At 41.6% G+C, this 20,210-nt stretch overlaps 2 protein-coding genes and 1 long non-coding RNA gene across 3 annotated transcripts; all 3 read right to left on the reverse strand.

Moving 5' to 3' along the window:
- Positions 1–2,041: 2,041 nt before the first annotated feature.
- On the reverse strand, positions 2,042–4,472 carry LOC112841837 (tripartite motif-containing protein 35-like). Its single transcript, XM_025897055.1, has one exon. The coding sequence runs from the start codon at positions 4,392–4,394 to the stop codon at positions 2,982–2,984; it is 1,413 nt and encodes a 470-aa protein (XP_025752840.1). The 5' UTR covers positions 4,395–4,472; the 3' UTR covers positions 2,042–2,981.
- A 4,043-nt stretch (positions 4,473–8,515) lies between these two features.
- On the reverse strand, positions 8,516–9,807 carry LOC109204618 (uncharacterized). The gene is made up of 2 exons (XR_002064139.2): positions 9,346–9,807; positions 8,516–9,269 (listed from the first exon to the last, which is right to left on the reverse strand). It is a non-coding gene; the product is annotated as an uncharacterized LOC109204618 (long non-coding RNA).
- A 7,576-nt stretch (positions 9,808–17,383) lies between these two features.
- LOC112841836 (tripartite motif-containing protein 35-like) lies at positions 17,384–18,916 on the reverse strand. Its single transcript, XM_025897054.1, has one exon. The coding sequence runs from the start codon at positions 18,867–18,869 to the stop codon at positions 17,448–17,450; it is 1,422 nt and encodes a 473-aa protein (XP_025752839.1). The 5' UTR covers positions 18,870–18,916; the 3' UTR covers positions 17,384–17,447.
- Positions 18,917–20,210: the final 1,294 nt, after the last annotated feature.

The raw sequence follows: 20,210 nt of genomic DNA on the forward strand, positions 1-20,210 counted from the left end.
CCCCAGTTTCTCTACTGGGAAAATTTCTAAGTTGGGATTGGCTCTGTGAGCACACAAAAAGAAAAGGCAGTGTTCATAATGTGTTCCCACACTTGCTAGTGTTTTATATGCCTTCTACATGAGTTTAACCATTGTTTTAGAAGAGAAAGCACTGAATGCATACTAAATGGTACCAAGATCCAACGGTTTGCTTGTGTCTTTTAGAAACACTTTTTGATCTTATTACATAACAGTATCAAGATCTTTCCATAAGCTTCAATGCCAGGAAGATGAATACATTTAAGCACAAACAAACAGCAGCAAACTCCTTCATTACTTCTAATAAATTATTTGCAAAATAGAAACAGGACTACGGATGGCTTAACAGCAAATGGCAGTGACAGCTCACTACAGACTAATTTATTTAGCACACTTTAAAAGTTGACTGATACATCTAATTATCACATGAACTATCATAATATAGCTGCCAAGTTAACTAAATGAAACCAGAGACATCATGCACCACTTCATGTGTTTACAAATTTAGCAAATAGAAATGCATGCTACATGATGTTGCTCATTCTTGATCAAGGTTATGAGAATGTCTGAATGAAGTCATGAGAAACAGTAATGTAAAAATGACCACTGTCTAAACGAATAACATCAATTTAATACATTGAGCAAATCTGAAATTTTACATTAAGATAGACTGAAAAGGCCTCAGGAGAACTTAAAACTGTCTATGAAGCTAGATTTAAGAAATGAGTGCTTAAAGTTTTTAAGACATGTTTAGGAGAACCATCAGGTCACTGGTTTGGTTGGTTGGTTGTGGGTGATAGAATGACATTAGTATATATTTGCTAACTAGTGACAGAATTGATAGCTCAGAGGAAAATAAGGACATTAAAACTAAAAATCAGTGTAAGGGAATTACTTTAAGGCTGCCCCTGACTACAACAATGAGTTGAATGTTAAGATAAAAGTATCTCTTTAGCAGGATTTGGATCTCCGTTATTTGGCTTGCTGCACTGAATGAGACAATTCAGGTTGGTAGCTGTAATGTCTGAGTTTATAAAGCACTTTATAAACGAGGACTGTGTGGAATCTGACCTGATATCACTGGTTTTGGCATGCTAGCAGGGTAAAAAAACATTAATTGACTAAAAGAATAAATAAAGATTGATTGGTGTCATTGTCCTGGGTAGGTGACCCAGTGTTTTTCTGTTTTGTATTATTTATCTTTGATTTCGTGATTAGTTTTTTGGGTTTGGGTTCTGTACTCCTTCAGTTCAGTGGCTTGTCATTCCCTGCTTGTGTGTTCCCTCTGTGTAAAGCCTGTATTTCTCAGTCTGTGTCTTTGCATGTGTGTTCCTCCATGCTGTTCTCCCTGCTCGTCATTTTTCGTGTTACCTCCGCTCTCCGTCCCCTCGTGTTCAGGTTGTTTAGTCTCTATTTTCCAGTAGAGTATTTTTCCCAGTTTAGTTCTGTTTCTCACCACCCTCGCCTTTGTTTGTATGTCCCTCTCCATAAATAAAGCTCACTCACATCAGCAGTGCCTGCATCTTGGGTCCTTTATTAAATTCCACACGAGTTGCCTCGCAAACCGTAACAATTGGCTTTTAATTAATCACTAATGTTTTTCCTTATAATTGCAGTAAACTAATATTTCTGAGTAACTCCTGACAAATTTTGCAGTTTTATTTATTTTATTCTAATATTTGCAGATGAACTCAGCTGAGTCTTAATGTTCTGTTTAACTTGTCATTTTAATATTTTAGATTTTAAAGATGTGGAAATGAAATGTTTAAAAAAAATTACCAGAGATGAGAAGGTGAACTTTGCCTCCATCTTGTAAGTAAAATGTTTTTTGCAGTCCTGCTTAGACTAAATGGACCTTCATCTGACATCTCTGCAGCTGGAGTTTATAAACATACAGATTAGATGTGAGTGTGGAAATTTTATCAATGGTTACTTGTGATTTTTGCCTGGTAATGTTACAAACTGATGAGCAGATGAATGTGAGAATCAGTAAGTAAAAATAAAACATTTTAGAAGTAGTTGCTTGAAATAAATTGTGTTTTTTATTAAATCTAATGGTTTCAACACCACACAAGTTGTTGCAAACCAACAGAAACAAATCATCTTTTACCCTAAGCATTCAGTTAAAAGTAAAAAGAACAATGAAAGTGAGTTTCTGTATTGAATAAATATGAACTAATGACTGCATGTGTCTGAAAAGCTGATTTACAGTCAAACACTACAACAAAAGAATCCCCTCATTTGATTTACTTCACTTCACAGAGACATTTTGTTATGCTCAATAAACAAAGTACTCAATAACACTAAAATAACAATCAGGGGTAGAATCTTTTTTGATTCACTGAAACACTGAGACTGAAGTCTTTAAATAAAAATTAAAACCTCATTATAAAACATCAGAAGATCCAGAAATATAAGTATAAGAGAAAACTGCTGCTGATAGAAGTTAGAAAACCACATATAGAGAGTTTCTAATCAAATCAATCAATTGTAGTTAAAGTGATATCTGACTGAAATATAGATGATGCTGAAGTAAACATGTTATAATTTTACTGTTTAAACATTTTTAACCTGTGGATGTGATACATGATATGATACAATAAAATGCTGTTTAATTGAAAACAAGATGTTGATAGTCAAGATATTTTAGTTGTAAAGTTCACTCTCGCTGATGTGACACAAGTTTAATCACTAATTCTTCTTTTAAGAAATGTCACACGTTACTGTTCACACTAAAAGAAATGGAAAACCAAAGAAATTAGCATCATTCAGATATTGACATGATCAAAGTTTTTGTATCAATTCCATTAAATAAAGTTCCAATAAAGCAACAAAACAAAATAAAACCTCAATATTAAATCAGACAGGTTGATAATTTCTCTGACCCTTTACAACAAATCAACTCTGCTGCAATCATATCATGCGAGCTAAAATCTTATGTTAGACTGAAGAAACACACACTGTCAACCTTTAGTTTGACAGATTTTGATTTCAGAGGCTTTGGCATCTTCTGACTTTCCAATGTAAAAATATGGGAAGAGTTTCTCAGTGAAAGTGTCTCTGTGAGTGTAGATGTGAGTCATGTCTTCAGGGTCATAGAAGGACACCTCCCCCCTGTCATAGTCCAGCTGGACTCTGATCCTCTGGAGACTCTTCTTCACTGTCACAGTCTGACCATCACCATTAGAGTATGTTCCACTGCGATGTCTTAAACACCAGATTCCATATTTTGGTGAATCATGACATTTCCCCCTCCTCTTAACTGACTCTTTAACTAAACCCATATTCCAGCGAGAATGATCTCCCACTTCTACCTCCCAGCTGTGTTTCCCTGAGCTGAAACCCTCAGAGCCAAAAACATTGGCATAATTTGTGTTTCTGTCTGGATTATCAGGAAGCTGCTGCTTTGTGTCTCCGTTCCTCACACTGGTCAGATCATCAGACAGATAGAGCCAGCGGTTTGCAGTGTTTGGGTCCAGAATGACAGGACTGAAGTGGACCTTCTCCTTCATCTTCTCCCACACTCTGAAGGACAGGTTGCCCAGGTGTTTGGCCACATCTATCAGTGCTCCTGAGACCAGCTGTGGATCTGACACTGAGCTCTGGGCTCTGGCTCTGCTCTGAGTGTCTTTATAACTGCTGAGGAATGGCACGCTGTGTTTCTGCAGCTCTTCTTCAACAGCACAGATGCTGTCTGACAGAGAGGAGATCTGCTCCTCAATCATCTTCATCTCTCTGCTGATAGTCCTCCCCTTCTGCTCCTCTTCCTCCCTCAGAGCTGCCAGTCTGGACTCCTCTTCCTCTTTCAGGAACTGCTGGAGCTTCTTGAACTCTGCTCTGATCTGCCTCTCTGTGGACAACAGCTGCTTCTTGGAGTGTTGAATCACTTCATTGTATGTTTCCTCCACTTGTTTGTATTTGTTCCTCTTGTCCTTCAGGGACTTTAAGTCAGATTTCAGCTGCTCCTTCAGGTCACTGACTGCTTCTTCTACAGGAACCACTTTGTGACTCTGGTGGAGAGAAAAGTCACACACAGGACATACAGCTCTTTGCTCGTCCACACAGAACAGTTTAGGTCCTTCTTGATGTATGTTGCAAACCTCCACCTCCTCTTTTTCTTTTTCTGTCAGATATGATTCAGATTTCTGTCTCCCTGTAAAGGAGTCAGCCAGTTGTTTCAGTGCAAAGTTGACAAACAGAACATCTTTTGAAGATTTTCTTTTACAAACTGGACAGTTTTTGTTTTTAGCTTGTTCCCAGAATTGTTGCAGGCAGCTTGAACAGAAGCTGTGGCTGCAGGTCAGAGACACAGGATCTCTGAAAGTCTCTGAGCACACATGGCAGCTCAGGTAATTTTCAAGAACTTTTTCATCCATTTGATCTTCCTTCTTACTCACCAGATTCTTGTTGAACTATCTATTTTTTGTAGTCGTATTTTTCAGCAGGAGATCTCACACCTTGCAGTGGAATTTGTGACAGTCTGTGTCTGTGTGACAGTGCGGAAATGTTTTCATTCATGATTGTTAAAAACAAGTCAACCAGCAGATGGTGTTGTCGTAATGCAATCTTAGAAGATCTTGGCAGTTTTGTTTCCATACAGAAAGAAAATGAAAGAAGAAAATTATATGTTGAGCTCTCAGAATTTGCTTTTACTTAATTAAAGTATAAAAATGACAGAAAGAAGGTGAAATCTGAGTTGTTTTAGTCTGCTGAGGAGGATTTCAACTGACAGAAACTAAACCCGTTTTACAACATTTTTGTTTTTCAGCAACTGCCACAGGAAACACTTTCCCAGCATGACCTTAACAACAACATCAACATGCATAGACAATAAAGAAATCTTTTTACATTTTTGATCAAATCCAAATCAAGACTGAACCAAAAGAGAAAGAATAAAATGCTAAAATAAAAGGAGCAGTCATGTTTTAATCAAGATGATACAAAATTCAGAAAAATTCAGATTGTTACAAAATGCCTATCCCAGCTGTCATATCAAGACATGCTAGTCTGCCGCAGGGCCAGTACAGGGAGACAAATGACCATTTTCACCCACATTCACACCCACGGTCAATTTGGAATCATCAGTTAACTGTGGGAGTAGTTGGTCTAAACCCAGGCAAACAGAAAGCCAGTTTGTGGATTCGAACTCAGGACTTTCTTGCTTCTTGCCACCACGCTACCATATTCAGACACAGTACAAGGTTTTAATTAATGTATCTGCAATATTTTCAGAGATTAGTCTTGATTTTTTGTTTTACTTGTGAACTAAGGTTACTGAAGCAAATCATATTACATATTAAAAAGTGTCACAGAGTGAAAATAAATTGTGTTATAATACTGTTTTTCAAGTTCCTGGGTACCACCATCTCCCAGGACGTGAAGTGGGAGACTTACATCTGAAAAAGACCCAGCAAAGGATGTACTTCCTGAGACAAGTGGGGAAGTACAGTCTTTTTCCACATGAGCTGCTGATCCAGTTCTACACCACAGTCATTGAGTCTATCCTGTGCTCTTCCATCACAGTCTGGTATGGTGCAGCCACTAAACAGGAGAGGTGCAGACTGCAGCGGACTGTACGGGCAGCTGCCGTCCACCCAGGACCTCCACCTCTCAATAGCCAGGAAACAGGCAGGGAAAATCATCACAGACCCCTCACACCCTGGACACAGACTTTTTGACCTGCTGCACTCTGGCAGACGGTATTGAAGCCTGCAGACCAGGAACACCCGACACAGGAACATATTCTTTCCCCTCACCATCTCCCTCCTAAACAGTTGAACCGTCATATTGCTTCACACTGCTAGACTGCAACTGCACCTTATGTACATTCTGTGGTATTCATTTCATTTCATTTCTGCAATCCTGTATATTTTCTGTATATAAGATTTAGATTGGTGTTATATGGTTGGTTTACACACCTTTGTGTATGTGCATGTGTGCATATGTGCATGTGTGTAAATGTATGTATGTATGTATGTATATATATATATATATGTGTGTGTGTGTGTGTGTGTGTGTGTATTGTGTCGTTTTCATATTATTGTGATTTACATCACGGTGCTTGAGAGACACCATCTACCAGAACCAAATTCCTTGTATGTGTTTGAGCGTATGCTTGGCCAATAAACGCAATTCTGATTCTGATTCTGTTGAGAAAATATCAACTTTGTCTCCATCTTGTGGTTTTTGCAGGAACAAAACTGTTCACATCTCCAAAAGTTGATTATGTTCATCTGGACGTAGCGTTTTGTGGGAGAAACGTTTCGTCACTCATCCAAGTGACTTCTTCAGTCTCGAAAAAACTGTTCACAGTTGCGTCCACATGATCAGGTTTTATTGCAGTACACCAGGAGTCAGTGTTTGGTGAAATTATAAGTAGCGTGCATGAAGGTTGTGCTGTCCATTGGCAGGATGAGATACTTATTAAGCACTATTAACATTTTTTTCTGAACATTAAAGTGAAAACTCAGTTTTAGATTTTTTTTAAAAATGTTTTAATTTTTGGAATTTTGGAATCACCTCACAGCGTGCTGGGAAAGGCCTAGCAGGGTAGACAATGTTATTAAAGGAAAACAGAAAATCACCACTCCAGATCCACTATCCCATATATAAATCAAGTCGTACTCCCTCCCAGTGTTTCATAGTGCCTGGGAAGTCATGGGCCAAATTGTAGCATAGCCACTTGTAACAGTCACAATGGTGTGGTGTCCCTTTAAGACACCCAAGTCGAGGGTTGATGGTGTCATCAGTTTGTGCCACTGCTCTCTCTCTCTCTGTGATTCTCTGGACATGTGCTTGCACGCTAGTGCATGAGGAGAGACCTTTCTTTTGTTTTTCTTTTTGTTTGCAACGTATGGGTTGTACGAACACTGCGCATTATGTTTGTTAAGCTGCAGCCGTTCAACCGGGCTTATATGGTTGAAGAAGAGAATGTGTATTAAAGAACCACCGTGGATTACCGATACCAGCGTGGGTGTGTGTTCTTTTGACTAGCCTGCTAAGTGTTTTGCCGCCTCCTCTCAACCACTAAACACAACCCGACGTTACACACTCCAGACAGAAGAATAGCCAAGTAGAGCACAAGTGGATAAATAGGTGAAAACTACCTGTAGCCATTTCCTTTGACTGTGCTGGGTTCCCCGTGTAGTTTGAAGTGACCAACAAAATGTTGGACTTATTATTAGTTGTTTTAATGTTTTATTGTTTCTTTATTGATATATTGTTTTACTTAGTGATTCATAGTTTTATTCTCTGAAATGTTTTGATTCTATTGGCATGCTGGGAATTCACTCACTTTTTCTGGTGATAGAATTTGTTTACATGTTTGTTTAGTGGGGTTGGTTGGCTTCCTGCAGTTGTCAACTGCGGGAAGCCAACCAATCTCAATATGTCTTCTCATGTTTTTCCCATTTTTCATACAGTTTTAGTAATGTTTTTAATAAATAGCCAGTTATGGCACTGAATCTGCACTTACTGTTTTGGCTTCTTATTCAAGCCTCTGTGTCATTTACCCTGGTCTTACTGTTTTCATTTATTTATCCTATTTTTCTATTCCTTTCAAATATGTCTGCTAGTGGATCTCTGTGACACCGGATGAGGCAAACAGAAACCTCTAAGTTGCTCTAATAAGTTTTGTTTGTCATATACTGTGTGCAGTAGGCAGGAATGGTGGAACAAAAGGTGAACTTCTCCTGTCAAATACTAAAGTTGTTCCATAAACTACTCGTGTTTTATGCTTGTCTCTGTGTAATGTGGACCAGAACAACAAAAAACCACCTAAATTGATCTTTGTTTCACGTTACAGAGGCAACTTGCCAAACAATTTTCTGATCAGTATTCTAACATGTCAGCTAAAAATAAAATAGAAATGAGAGTTATAATAACTTTTGATTCACTGAAACACTGAAACTCAGAGTGAAGTGTAAAAATTAAAATTAAAACCTTATTATAAAACATCAGAAGATCAAACTATCAGAGATGGCTGCCTGCTGCTAGTGGGGCAGAATTTGTTTTTAGCTTGTTCCCTGAATCTTCGCAGGCAGCTTAAACAGAAGCTATGATGGCATCTCAGAGACACAGGATCTCCGAAAGTCTCACAACAACATACATGGCAGGAAAATGTGTTTTGCAGTCCTGTTTAGGCGTTAAATGTTTTTAAAGAAATATTATAAAAGCTGACCTTCAGCTGACATCTCTGCAGTTTTGTTCATACAAACTATTTTCAGCTCTGTCGGCGTGTAAATATTTCTGTAGGATATGTCTGAATTTTATTTTTACTCTTAAACAACATATGTTAGAGTTTATAAACATACAGGTGTGAGAATGTAAACTTTATCAACATTTGAATTTGATTTCTGTGAGGATCAGACCAAAGTGAGAATCAGTGACTCCATCAAAGCAAACTGCACAAGTCTTCTCTGATATGCAGTTTATGAGAGCTGGGCCCTGTTTCAGAAAGCGGGTTTAGAAAACTCAGAGTTAAAAATGATACTCAGGGTTGAGTAACCCCGAACTGTCCAACTCGGAATATTCGGTTTCAGAAAGGCTGATAACAATTAGTTCAATCAACGCGGAGTTGCTTTAACCCCAAGTTAAGCACGCGCATAAAGCCCTGATTAGTGGAGCACAGATTAAGCGAGTCACCATGGAGACGGAGGGAAAGAAGGCGCGGCCAATGTATTTTACAGCGCTTGAGGCCGAAATTCTGATGGCAGCATATGCCGATAACATGCAAATTTTGCGGAAAAAAAGTAACACAGCCTCAGCTGCAAAAGAAAGGGAGCATGCATGGCAATACATAGCCGACAGAGTCAATGCGTGAGTGTTAATTTAAAAATTGATCTAGGGATTTCCACCCATTTAACACGTTATTTTATTATATTTCATTTTATTTTTTATTTTATACATTTTATTTTGTGATGTGATGTGAGCGCATGTGCAACCCAACAGGCCCCAAACGTTCCTGGCAGCAAGTAAAAATGAAATATAAAAAATGTAGAGGAAGAGGGTCCAGCCACTTCTCCAACAAACCTTTCCTCAGTAAGATGTTCAGCACTGATTTACAACCAACCTAAGTAGGCATGTACTATGAATGTCAATGCTATTTTCTGTGTTTCAATAGCTCCCTGTAAAGCAGCTGTACAAGACCTGTTTGATCAAGAAAATAAAAAAATGCTTTTTGGAAATGGAACACTTCAAGCAGCAGAATGGAATGTGAGTGCCATCTATACAGCCAATCACGCCTGGGAACCCTGAAAATAAATGTAAAATCTAAGTAGTAGTTCAAGTATCACCACATCATGAATTAAGTTTTGTTCATCCTGATACCTGCAATTTTGTGGAATCCCTCTTTGATAAATCTTGTGGGTCTATGACCGGGGAACACCACAAACGAGTACAGGAGACGTTTCAGTGCAACTGTAACATTCCTGACTACCCGACAGACGGTAGCCTTGGAAACGTGCTCAGCGTCACCAATATTATACAGAAAGCTCCCGTTTGCAAAAAACCGAAGTGCAATACAAATAATATGTACAGAACTGAGAGAATGTCCGCGATGTGTCACATGAGCAATATAAGGCCTGAGGATGTTATTCAAATAAATTATAGATTGTGCTGAAAAACGGTAACGTTCACACAGAAAATCATCAGGAAATGATAAAATGTCCAAACGCGCTCTAATCACTCTCTCCCGGCGGAGAGCTCTGCGGAGAATTTGGGCTTCAACATCTACTGGCTCTTCAAGGAAGGGGCACGCCATGTCTGACACTTCCTACAGACAAGTTTCAGACAAAGAGGCGGAGAAGTTCAGGGTTAGTTGAAGTAAACCTGCTAGGGGGCAGGTTAGCTTCACGGAGTGTGTCGTCATAGTAACTCACTCAGAATTAATCTAAACTCGCTTTGTGAAACCGAAAACCCAGAGTTTTCGTTAACTCAGGGTATACTTACTCAGAGTTTGCACTAAACCGGCTTTCTGAAACAGGGCCCTGGGGCCTGTTCTTCGTACCTCGCTTACTACATCCAAGATCAAATGACACATCCAAGATCAAATCATCGCGCTAACTTTGAGCTCGCTAATCCGGTTCTCCGAACACACCTGTTGTTGACGATTAGTATAGCTGGATGAAGTAATCTGAGATCACTGGGTGGCTTAAAAGGGGCTACGCATCGATAGTAGAAACATTGATCGGCAACCCTGTGATTGGTCGGCGAAGATGTCGAAGGAGTGCGCACAGTATTTCACGGCAGCAGAGCAAGAACTCTTGATTGAGGGATATCAGGAGTTTCAGAGTTTAATTAAAACGCAGGGGAACACTGCAAAGGCTGCAAAAGCAAGGAGAGAGGGCTGGCAGAAAGTTGCTGACAAATTAAACTCGTAAGTGATCCATGATATTACATTATATCATGTGATATTATTTTATTCCACATTATATTATATTACATCATATCCTCTTTCACATTAGAGCCACAACAGGACCCACTAGAACATGGGAAAAAGTAAAAGTGAAATATAAAAATATTCCACAGAATGGTAATATTTATCACTTATATTGCTTTTAGTCTATGACAAGAGACCCTGAAATAATCTGTTTGTTTGTTTATAACAGCAACCAAGAAAAGGGCAGAGCAAATAAAGACAGGTGGTGGTCCTGCACCCCCTCGTCACACCCCTTTTTGTACTGTGACATTTATTGACATTGTGGGGTTTTTTGTGTGTAGTTTGACATAACACTCCATCACTTTTACCTGTTCCCATGCAAGGGGTGACTGAAGCATGCACAGTAAGTCGGGAGTAAGTATATACAGTACAGTAAGTATAAAAAAAAAACACCCAGCGCGCCCCTGCGGGCAGTTTATCCTTCAAGCTCGGGTCCTCTACCAGAGGCCTGGGAGCTTGAGGGTCCTGCGCAGTATCTTAGCTGTTCCCAGGACTGCGCTCTTCTGGACAGAGATCTCCGATGTTGTTCCCGGGATCTGCTGGAGCCACTCGCCTAGCTTGGGAGTCACCGCACCTAGTGCTCCGATTACCACGGGGACCACCGTCACCTTCACCCTCCACATCCTCTCGAGCTCTTCTCTGAGCCCTTGGTATTTCTCCAGCTTCTCGTGTTCCTTCTTCCTGATATTGCTGTCATTCGGAACCGCTACATCGATCACTACAGCCGTCTTCTTCTGTTTGTCTACCACCACTATGTCCGGTTGGTTAGCCACCACCATTTTGTCCGTCTGCATCTGGAAGTCCCACAGGATCTTAGCTCGGTCATTCTCCACCACCCTTGGGGGCATCTCCCATTTTGACCTCGGGACTTCCAGGTTATACTCGGCACAGATGTTCCTGTACACTATGCCGGCCACTTGGTTATGGCGCTCCATGTATGCCTTGCCTGCTAGCATTTTGCACCCTGCTGTTATGTGCTGGATTGTCTCGGGGGCATCTTTACACAGCCTGCACCTGGGGTCTTGCCTGGTGTGATAGACCCCAGCCTCTATGGATCTTGTACTCAGAGCTTGTTCTTGTGCTGCCATGATTAGTGCCTCTGTGCTGTCTTTCAGTCCAGCTTTGTCCAGCCACTGGTAGGATTTCTGTATATCAGCCACCTCCTCTATCTGCCGGTGGTACATACCGTGCAGGGGCCTGTCCTTCCATGATGGTTCCTCGCCTTCCTCCTCTTTCTTGGGTTTCTGCTGCCTGAGGTATTCACTGAGCACGCTGTCAGTTGGGGCCATCTTCGTGATGTATTCGTGGATGTTTCTTGTCTCATCCTGGACTGTGGTGCTGACACTCACCAGTCCCCGGCCCCCTTCCTTCCGCTTAGCGTACAACCTCAGGGTGCTAGACTTGGGGTGAAACCCTCCATGCATGGTAAGGAGCTTTCTTGTCTTGATGTCAGTGGCTTCTATCTCCTCCTTTGGCCAGCCTATTACCCCAGCAGGGTACCTGATCACGGGCAGGGCGTAGGTGTTGATGGCCCGGATCTTGTTCTTACCGTTCAGCTGACTCCTCAGGACTTGCCTGACCCTCTGCAGGTACTTGGTGGTTGCAGCTTTCCTAGCGGCCTCTTCATCGTTCCCATTCGCCTGTGGGATCCCCAGGTACTTGTAACTGTCCTCTATGTCTGCAATGTTGCCTTCTGGTAGTTCAATCCCCTCAGTTCTGACTACCTTCCCTCTCTTTGTTACCATCCGACTACACTTCTCCAGCCCGAATGACATTCCAATGTCATTGCTGTATAGCCTGGTAGTGTGTATCAGTGAATCGATGTCTCGTTCACTCTTGGCATACAGCTTGATGTCATCCATGTACAGGAGGTGGCTGACAACCGCTCCGTTCCGTAGTCGGTATCCGTAGCCAGTCTTGTTAATGATCTCACTGAGGGGGTTCAGGCCTATGCAGAACAGCAGTGGGGACAGAGCATCTCCTTGGTAGATCCCGCACTTGATGGTGACTTGTGCTATGGGCTTGGAGTTGGCCTCTAGTGTTGTGTGCCACATTCCCATTGAGTTCCTGATGAAGGCTCTTAGGGTCCTGTTGATCTTGTACAATTCTAGGCATTCCAGTATCCAGCTGTGGGGCATTGAGTCATAGGCCTTCTTGTAATCAATCCAGGCTGTGCACAGGTTGGTCAGTCTGGTCTTGCAGTCTCGGCTGACTGTTCTGTCTACCAGTAGCTGGTGTTTTGCGCCTCTGGTATTCTTGCCAATCCCTTTCTGTGCCCCGCTCATGTATTGACCCATGTGCCTGTTCATCTTAGCCGATATGATGCCTGACAGGAGCTTCCATGTAGTACTGAGGCAGGTTATTGGTCGGTAGTTGGATGGGACCGGTCCCTTCTTGGGGTCCTTGGGGATCAGGACCGTCCGACCTTTGGTTAGCCATTCCGGGTGTCTCTCGTTAACTAGCAGCTGGTTCATTTGTGCTGCCAGACGCTCGTGGAGTGCAGTCAGCTTCTTCAGCCAGTAGGCGTGAACCATGTCGGGCGCTGGTGCTGTCCAACTCTTCATACTGGAGACCCTTTCTTGGATGTCTGCCACTGTGATGGTTACTGGACCCTGTTCAGGGAGGTCGCTATGGTCTGCCCTCAGATCCACTAGCCACTGAGCATTGCCGTTATGGGTTGCGTCATTCTCCCATATGCTCTTCCAGTATTGCTCCGTCTCCAGCCTTGGTGGTGCTGTTCTGTTATTGTTCCCTTGCCACTGAGAGTACACCTTTGCTGGTTCTGTGGAGAACAGCTGGTTTATTCTCCTGCCTTCTATCTCTCTGGTGTACCTCCTCAAGCAGCTGGCCAAGGCTGTGAGTCTTTGCTTGGCAGTTTCCAAGGCCTCAGGTATGGACAGCTTGCTGTATTTCTTATGCACCTTCTTTGTCGCGCCTTTCTGCAACTCCGTTAGTTGGCTAACCTCCCTTCGTGCTACTTTGATCTTGCCCTCTAGCCTCCTTCTCCATGGAGGGTACTGCCCCTTGTGGCTGTTCAACTTGTAGCCAAGCATCTCACTGATCACTGCTGCCGTAGTGTAGATCAGCTTGTTAGTGTCGGTAATCGTGGTTGTAGGTATCATCCGTAGTGCTGCATTAACATCATCTAGCAGACCTTCTGAGGGTACTTCACGTAATCTTGGTAACCGGCTAGGGGGGGTCCAGGTCTCAAGCTTGGCCATGATCCTATCTTTCAGGTCAGTTCCTCTCGCACTCAACGATCCTTCTCCTATCGCACTTGGGGCTATGTACCCAATCTCGGGTGGGGGTGATGATATCTCCCCCCTGACCTGGCGTCCTGACTCCTCCTTGCCGTAGCATTTATGTTGTACCTCGTCAATCTCTAGCTGTGAGAGCAGTCCCTTCTTTCGAATGTTGGAACACTGAGCTACTAGGACCCTTACTGGATACAGACGCCCCAGGCAGGAATCGAACTTGCGATCTTCTGCTCCAAAGGCGTGTAGTTTAACCACTACGCTAGCCAGCTGCATATCCGCTATCCAGCTGCATATATATATATATATATATATATAGAGAGAGAGAGAGAGAGAGAGAGAGAGAGAGGGAGAGAGAGAGAGAGGGGAAGTAAATAATACCCTCTCGGGAGAATCGATATCTCTCTATGAGCACACCGTCGCGCCGAGCTAAAGGATCCCGTCTATCCCGCAATATACGCTAAATTCTGTAAACTCTCCTTATCAATCTTGCACCTTCCTTGCTCGCGTACAAACGGACAGGACATGGCTGCGACAGACTTCCCAAATCCACCTTCGCTTTTATAGCCGTGGTCTCTCATCTTGATTGCACGTAGTAATTTACTATTACTACTCTAAAATATGAATTACATCTGACATGATCTACTACATGTAATAGAATGATTAATAGTACATTTCCCTTTTTTTCGGAAATGACCTGTATGTATCTGTATGAAATCAATAAAAGAATCAAATACATTATCTTTACATTGCTAATATTTATTTATGGTAAAACAGTGGCGAAATATCGCTCTTGCTTTCATATAACTGCAGCGGACATACCTGAGAGGCCGCGATCTAATCCTGTTTACATAAAGTAAACCTGCTCCCGAGCAGGTTTACGCTTACGGATCTGTTGCTATGACAGCAAGTCCCAGATGAGCTTCGGAGAACCGAACGATCCACGATCACGCGAAATCGTCAACATTCAAATCCGGCTAACTTACTTAGTGAGGTACGAAGAACAGGCCCCAGGAGAAACAAAAAGATAGACCGCCTCCTGGGAAACATCAACAAAAACACAATCAATGGGGGCTAAACCCCCGGGTGCCAAAAAAAATAAGACATAACCTTGACCACTGATAACATTAGACAATTTCTTCCCTCTGCTGACTTTCAAAGTAAAAGAACAACAACCAGAATACCAACGACACATATATACCCCCCCCCCCCAAAAAAAACACTTATCACAATATCTAAGAGACATTGTCGATATACAACAAAAAAGGACCCCAAACCTGCTCAAAAATATCTTCTCTCCCCTTAATTCTGTACATAACCCGTTCATATGATGCCATCTTAGACATTTGTTCAGTCCATTCCCTGAGAGAACAGGGGCTGGATGACTTCCAGTGCCTCAGTATTATCCTGCATCCTGTTATGAAAGCCAGACGCATCCACAGTCTCTGTTTTTTTGAAAGAATACTGTTGTCAGGTAACAGGCCCAGGACATATACAGCTGGGGATTTAGAGAGATTAAGTTTAAAAATATCATTCACCAAGTTAATGATCCCGTCCCACAAATAATCATTTTTCCGACATGTGTACAACATATGAACTAGAGTCCCGGCTTCCTCCTGACATTTCCAACAGGTGTCATTATCCACAAGCTTCAGCCTGACTAATTTACTGGGAGTCCAGTAATTTCTGTGAAGCAACTTGTACTGGATAAGTTGAGACTGTGTTTCAGGTGAGCAAACATACCATGATGAAACCAGCTGCTTCCAAGTGTCCTCTAAAATCTGGATACCCAGATCCTTCTCCCAACACTGCCTCAATCCCCCCAAATTGGGAGAGTGCGCCTCTCTGAACATCCCATAGAATTTGGATGCCCTGATTCTATTAATGCCAGGAGCTGCAAACATCTCCTGAATACTAGATGGAGGGTCTGGGTTATTATTCAAAATGGTTTTAATACAGTGTCTTATTTGAAAAAACCTCCAAATTTCCCTTGGATCCAGATTAAATTCTCGTCTGATTTCTGCAAACGATTTCATGCCAGTCTGCCCAAATAAATCCCCCACCTGACTGATACCTGTCCTAGCCCAAGCCTCCCACCTGACTGGTTTCTTACCAATTAATATTTTCTTATTATGCCAGATAGAGGCTCTAGAGGTTAGATAAGGGCTAACGTTGATATATTGGTGAGCTCTAGACCAGGTCTCTTGCATGAAAGCCAATACAGGATCTTTAAACGGTACTGGTCTTCCCTTCTGAGTGAGGAAGGCCTCTAAAGACAAAGGAGCCACAAGACTTTCCTCAATCGCAACCCATGAAGGCTTCTCCGTAAGGGAATTGTATATCTTAACTAACTGAGAGAGGGAGAAAGCATAGTGATACCAAACCATCTTGGACAATGCCAACCCGCCATTATCTTTTGGAGCATATAATTTGGACCGATTAAAAGATGGCTTTTTGCCTGCCCACACAAAACCCTCCACACATGTATTATAAAGCTTTAACAAATTATGTGGGACTGCTATCGGTAACATGTGAAGAAGGTACTGAAGTTTAGGGGCAATAATCACCTTCACCAAATTAATTCTGCCCAAAAGGGACAGATTTATTTTAGCCCAATTCTGCAACAACGGACGAATGTTTTCAATCACTGGGGAGATATTTACTTGCATTATGTTGTCTAAACCAGGGGTCAGTTTAATCCCCAAGTAAGTCAAACCCTCGGGCATCCACTTGAACTGCCATGAGCTCCTCGTAACTGGAGGACACAATTTAGAAATGGGCATAACTTCCGACTTAGACCAATTTATGGTGTAGCCAGAATTATCATTTATTCTAAGGAATCAGTAAATGTTTACACAACAATCAAAGTGAAGTTTCATGTTAAATAAATCTGAACCAATGACTGAATGTGTCTGAAAGCTGATTTACAGTCAAACATTAAAACAACAGAATCACCTAATTTGATTTATTTCACTTCACAGAGACATTTTGTGATTCTCAATAATCAACTGAAATGGCTGAAATGAAGATTCAATTCAATTCAATTCAATTCAATTTTATTTATATAGCGCCAAATCACAACAAAAGTCGCCTCAAGGCGCTTTATGCTGCTGAAGTAAACATATTGTAATTTTATCTGTTTAAACATTTTTAACCTGCTGATGAGACACAGTTTCAGAACTTAGAAGTCATTTCTTTGAATATGGAAAACTTTAAAGTAGATGTGTTACTATAAAATGTTATTTAACTGAAAACAAGGTGCTGATAATCAGGATAATTTAGATCTTGTAGTTGTAAAGTTGACTCATGCTGATGTGACACAAGTTTAATCATTAATCCTTCTTTAAAGAAGTGTCACAGTTTACTGTTCATACTCAACAACTTTGAAAAGCAAAGAAATCATCACCATTCAGATTTTAAAATTAATAAAATATTTACATAAACAAAATGAGAAATATTGTGAAAATATTAATTTAAAAGAAACAAGAATATTAAAAGCAAAAATTTCTTACAGAAACTCGAGTGGGTCAGATTTTCACATGAAAAAGTTCCTTTGGTTTCATTGAATTGCTAATACTTCCATTGAATCAATAAAAAAAAAAAAAAAACCCTCATAATGAAGTTAGACAGTTTGATTAATAATTTCCCTAAAATTAAGCTGCTGGACTGAAAGAAACCCCCCCAAAACAAAACAAGACAAAAAAAACCCCCAGTTAAAATAAAGAATCATTTTACAATCAAATCTCAGTCTGACAGATTTTGATATCAGAGGTTTTGGCATCTCCTGCATTTCCAATATTAAAATATGGGAAGAGTTTCTCAATGAAAGTGTCTCTGTGAGTGTAGATGTGAGTCATGTCTTCAGCGTCATAGAAGGACACCTCCCCCCTGTCATAGTCCAGCTGGACTCTGATTCTCTGGAGACTCTTCTTCACTGTCACAGTCTGACCAACAACATCAGTGTATTTTCCACTGCTGTGTTTTAAACACCAATTTCCATATTTTGGTAAAGCAGAACGCTCTTCCTTCCTGTCAACTGTCTCTTTAACTAAACCCACAAGCCAGACAGGATGGTCTCTCACCTCCACCTCCCAGCTGTGTTTCCCTGAACTGAAACCCTCAGAGCCAAAAACAGTGGCATACTTAGTGTTTCTTTCTGGATTATTAGGAAGCTGCTGCCATGTCTGTCCTCCATGTTTCACACTGGTCAGATCATCAGACAGATAGAGACGGGGGTTTGCAGTGTTTGGGTCCAGAATGACAGGACTGAAGTGGACCTTCTCCTTCATCTTCTCCCACACTCTGAAGGACAGGTTGCCCAGGTGTTTGGCCACATCTATCAGTGCTCCTGAGACCAGCTGTGGATCTGACACTGAGCTCTGGGCTCTGGCTCTGCTCTGAGTGTCTTTATAACTGCTGAGGAATGACACGCTGTGTTTCTGCAGCTCTTCTTCAACAGCAGAGATGCTGTCTGACAGAGAGGAGATCTGCTCCTCAATCATCTTCATCTCTCTGCTGATAGTCCTCCCCTTCTGCTCCTCTTCCTCCCTCAGAGCTGCCAGTCTGGACTCCTCTTCCTCTTTCAGGAACTGCTGGAGCTTATTGAACTCTGCTCTGATCTGCCTCTCTGTGGACAACAGCTGCTTCTTGGAGTGTTGAATCACTTCATTGTATGTTTCCTCCACTTGTTTGTATTTGTTCCTCTTGTCCTGCAGAGACTTTAAGTCAGATTTCAGCTGCTCCTTCAGGTCACTGACTGCTTCTTCTACAGGAACCACTTTGTGACTCTGGTGGAGAGAAAAGTCACACACAGGACATACAGCTCTCTGCTCGTCCACACAGAAGAGTTTAGGCACTTCCTCATGTTTACTGCACACCACCACCAATTTCTTCTCTCTCTTTTCTGTCTCAGATGATCCAGATTTCTGTCTCCCAGCAAATGAATCAGCAAGTTCTTTCAGTGTAAAGTTCACATGAGGACGATCCTTTGAAGATTTTCTCTTACAAATGGGACAGTTTTTGTTTTTAGTTTGTTCCCAGAATTTCTGCAGGCAGCTTGAACAGAAGCTGTGGTTGCAGCTCAGAGACACAGGATCTCTGAAAGTCTCTGAACACACATGGCAGCTCAGGAAATTTTGAAAAAGAGCTCTCTCAGCCATTTGATCTTTAAGTATTTTTAACTCACCAAATTACTCCCTCTGGAACTTTCTGATTAAAATCTTCCAAATGTGTGTTCTTTCAGCAGATATCTGACTCCCTGTAATAGCGTCTCAGCTCAGGTCAAAACTTTCGTTGTCATGGATCACAGTCAGGTGTTAAACTGAAACACGCTCATAACATTTGTATTCGCCAGAGGGCGCTGTCTGTGTCATTCAGATAGTTTTCAGTTTGTGCTCCTTAAAACGACACAAAAGCGAAAATGTAGAAAATCTTAACCTCTCCATTTAAAAAAGAAAAGAGAAGCTGAACAAAACATTAAATAACACAAAGAAGGTGCAGCTGTGGTGTTTCAGAAGTCCAAGTAGCACAAGTCAGCTTGTTCTCAGAGTTTTTATTTGCAGTTTGAACTAAAGTTGTGGTTGCAGCCAAGGACATAAATTTGGGTTCATCACAGGGTTTAGATGGTCAACCTGCCAGACCTCTGCTATTACACTGAAAAAAAAAAAAAAAAGGAGCAAAATTCTTGACCCTCATGAACATGAAGCAATAATTTTTGGTAAACTGCAGCTGAAAATACATAAAATCAATGGTTTATTTGTTCAAATAATACATCATTAAAATATGCTTGTTATAAACTAAATGTATACCAGAGAAGTTAATTTCCTTTGACCAGATTCAATCAAAGATTACTGTATTACTGTAAACTGATGACATCCTGTAAGTAGTTCGAGCTCAGGGACACAGGATCTCTGAATGTCTCTGAACACATTACAGTTCAGGAAAGTTTCTACACTTAACAAATGTAACGTCTTTACAGCTTGTACCTTACAGTCCAAAGTAAGGTACAAGCTGTAAAGACAAAGCAAAGTTCTTTTAGAGAGCTCACCTGTTGTAATGGTGTTCTAGTTAATAATAATAATGCATTGGATTTATATAGTGCTTTTCAAGGCACCCAAAGCGCTTTACAATGCCACTATTCATTCACTCTCACATTCACACACTGGTGGAGGCAAACTACGGTTGTAGCCACAGCTGCCCTGGGGCAGACTGACAGAAGCGAGGCTGCCATATTGCGCCATCGGCCCCTCTGGCCAACACCAGTAGGCAGTAGGGTAAAGTGTCTTGCCCAAGGACACAACGACCAGGACAGAGAGGCCGGGAATCAAACCGGCAACCTTCCGGTTACAGGTGCCCTTCCCAACCCCCTGAGCCACGGTCGCCCATTAATAGTTAATTAATAACCACCAAACACGATATCTGCTTTTACTACCTGGGCTGTGGCCTCAAACCTGCATAAAATTTTAGACCTTCAGACTCCAACTTTCAAGTTTGTCATGAAC

The sequence above is a fragment of the Oreochromis niloticus genome, linkage group LG12, assembly GCF_001858045.2.
Source record: "Oreochromis niloticus isolate F11D_XX linkage group LG12, O_niloticus_UMD_NMBU, whole genome shotgun sequence".
NCBI classification, from domain to species: Eukaryota; Metazoa; Chordata; class Actinopteri; order Cichliformes; family Cichlidae; genus Oreochromis; species Oreochromis niloticus.

Excerpts from the sequence above, each read along its gene's own strand:
- LOC112841837 (XM_025897055.1), bottom strand. The coding sequence starts at position 4,394 with ATGGATGAAAAAGTTCTTGAAAATTACCTGAGCTGCCATGTGTGCTCA.
- LOC112841836 (XM_025897054.1), bottom strand. The coding sequence starts at position 18,869 with ATGGCTGAGAGAGCTCTTTTTCAAAATTTCCTGAGCTGCCATGTGTGT.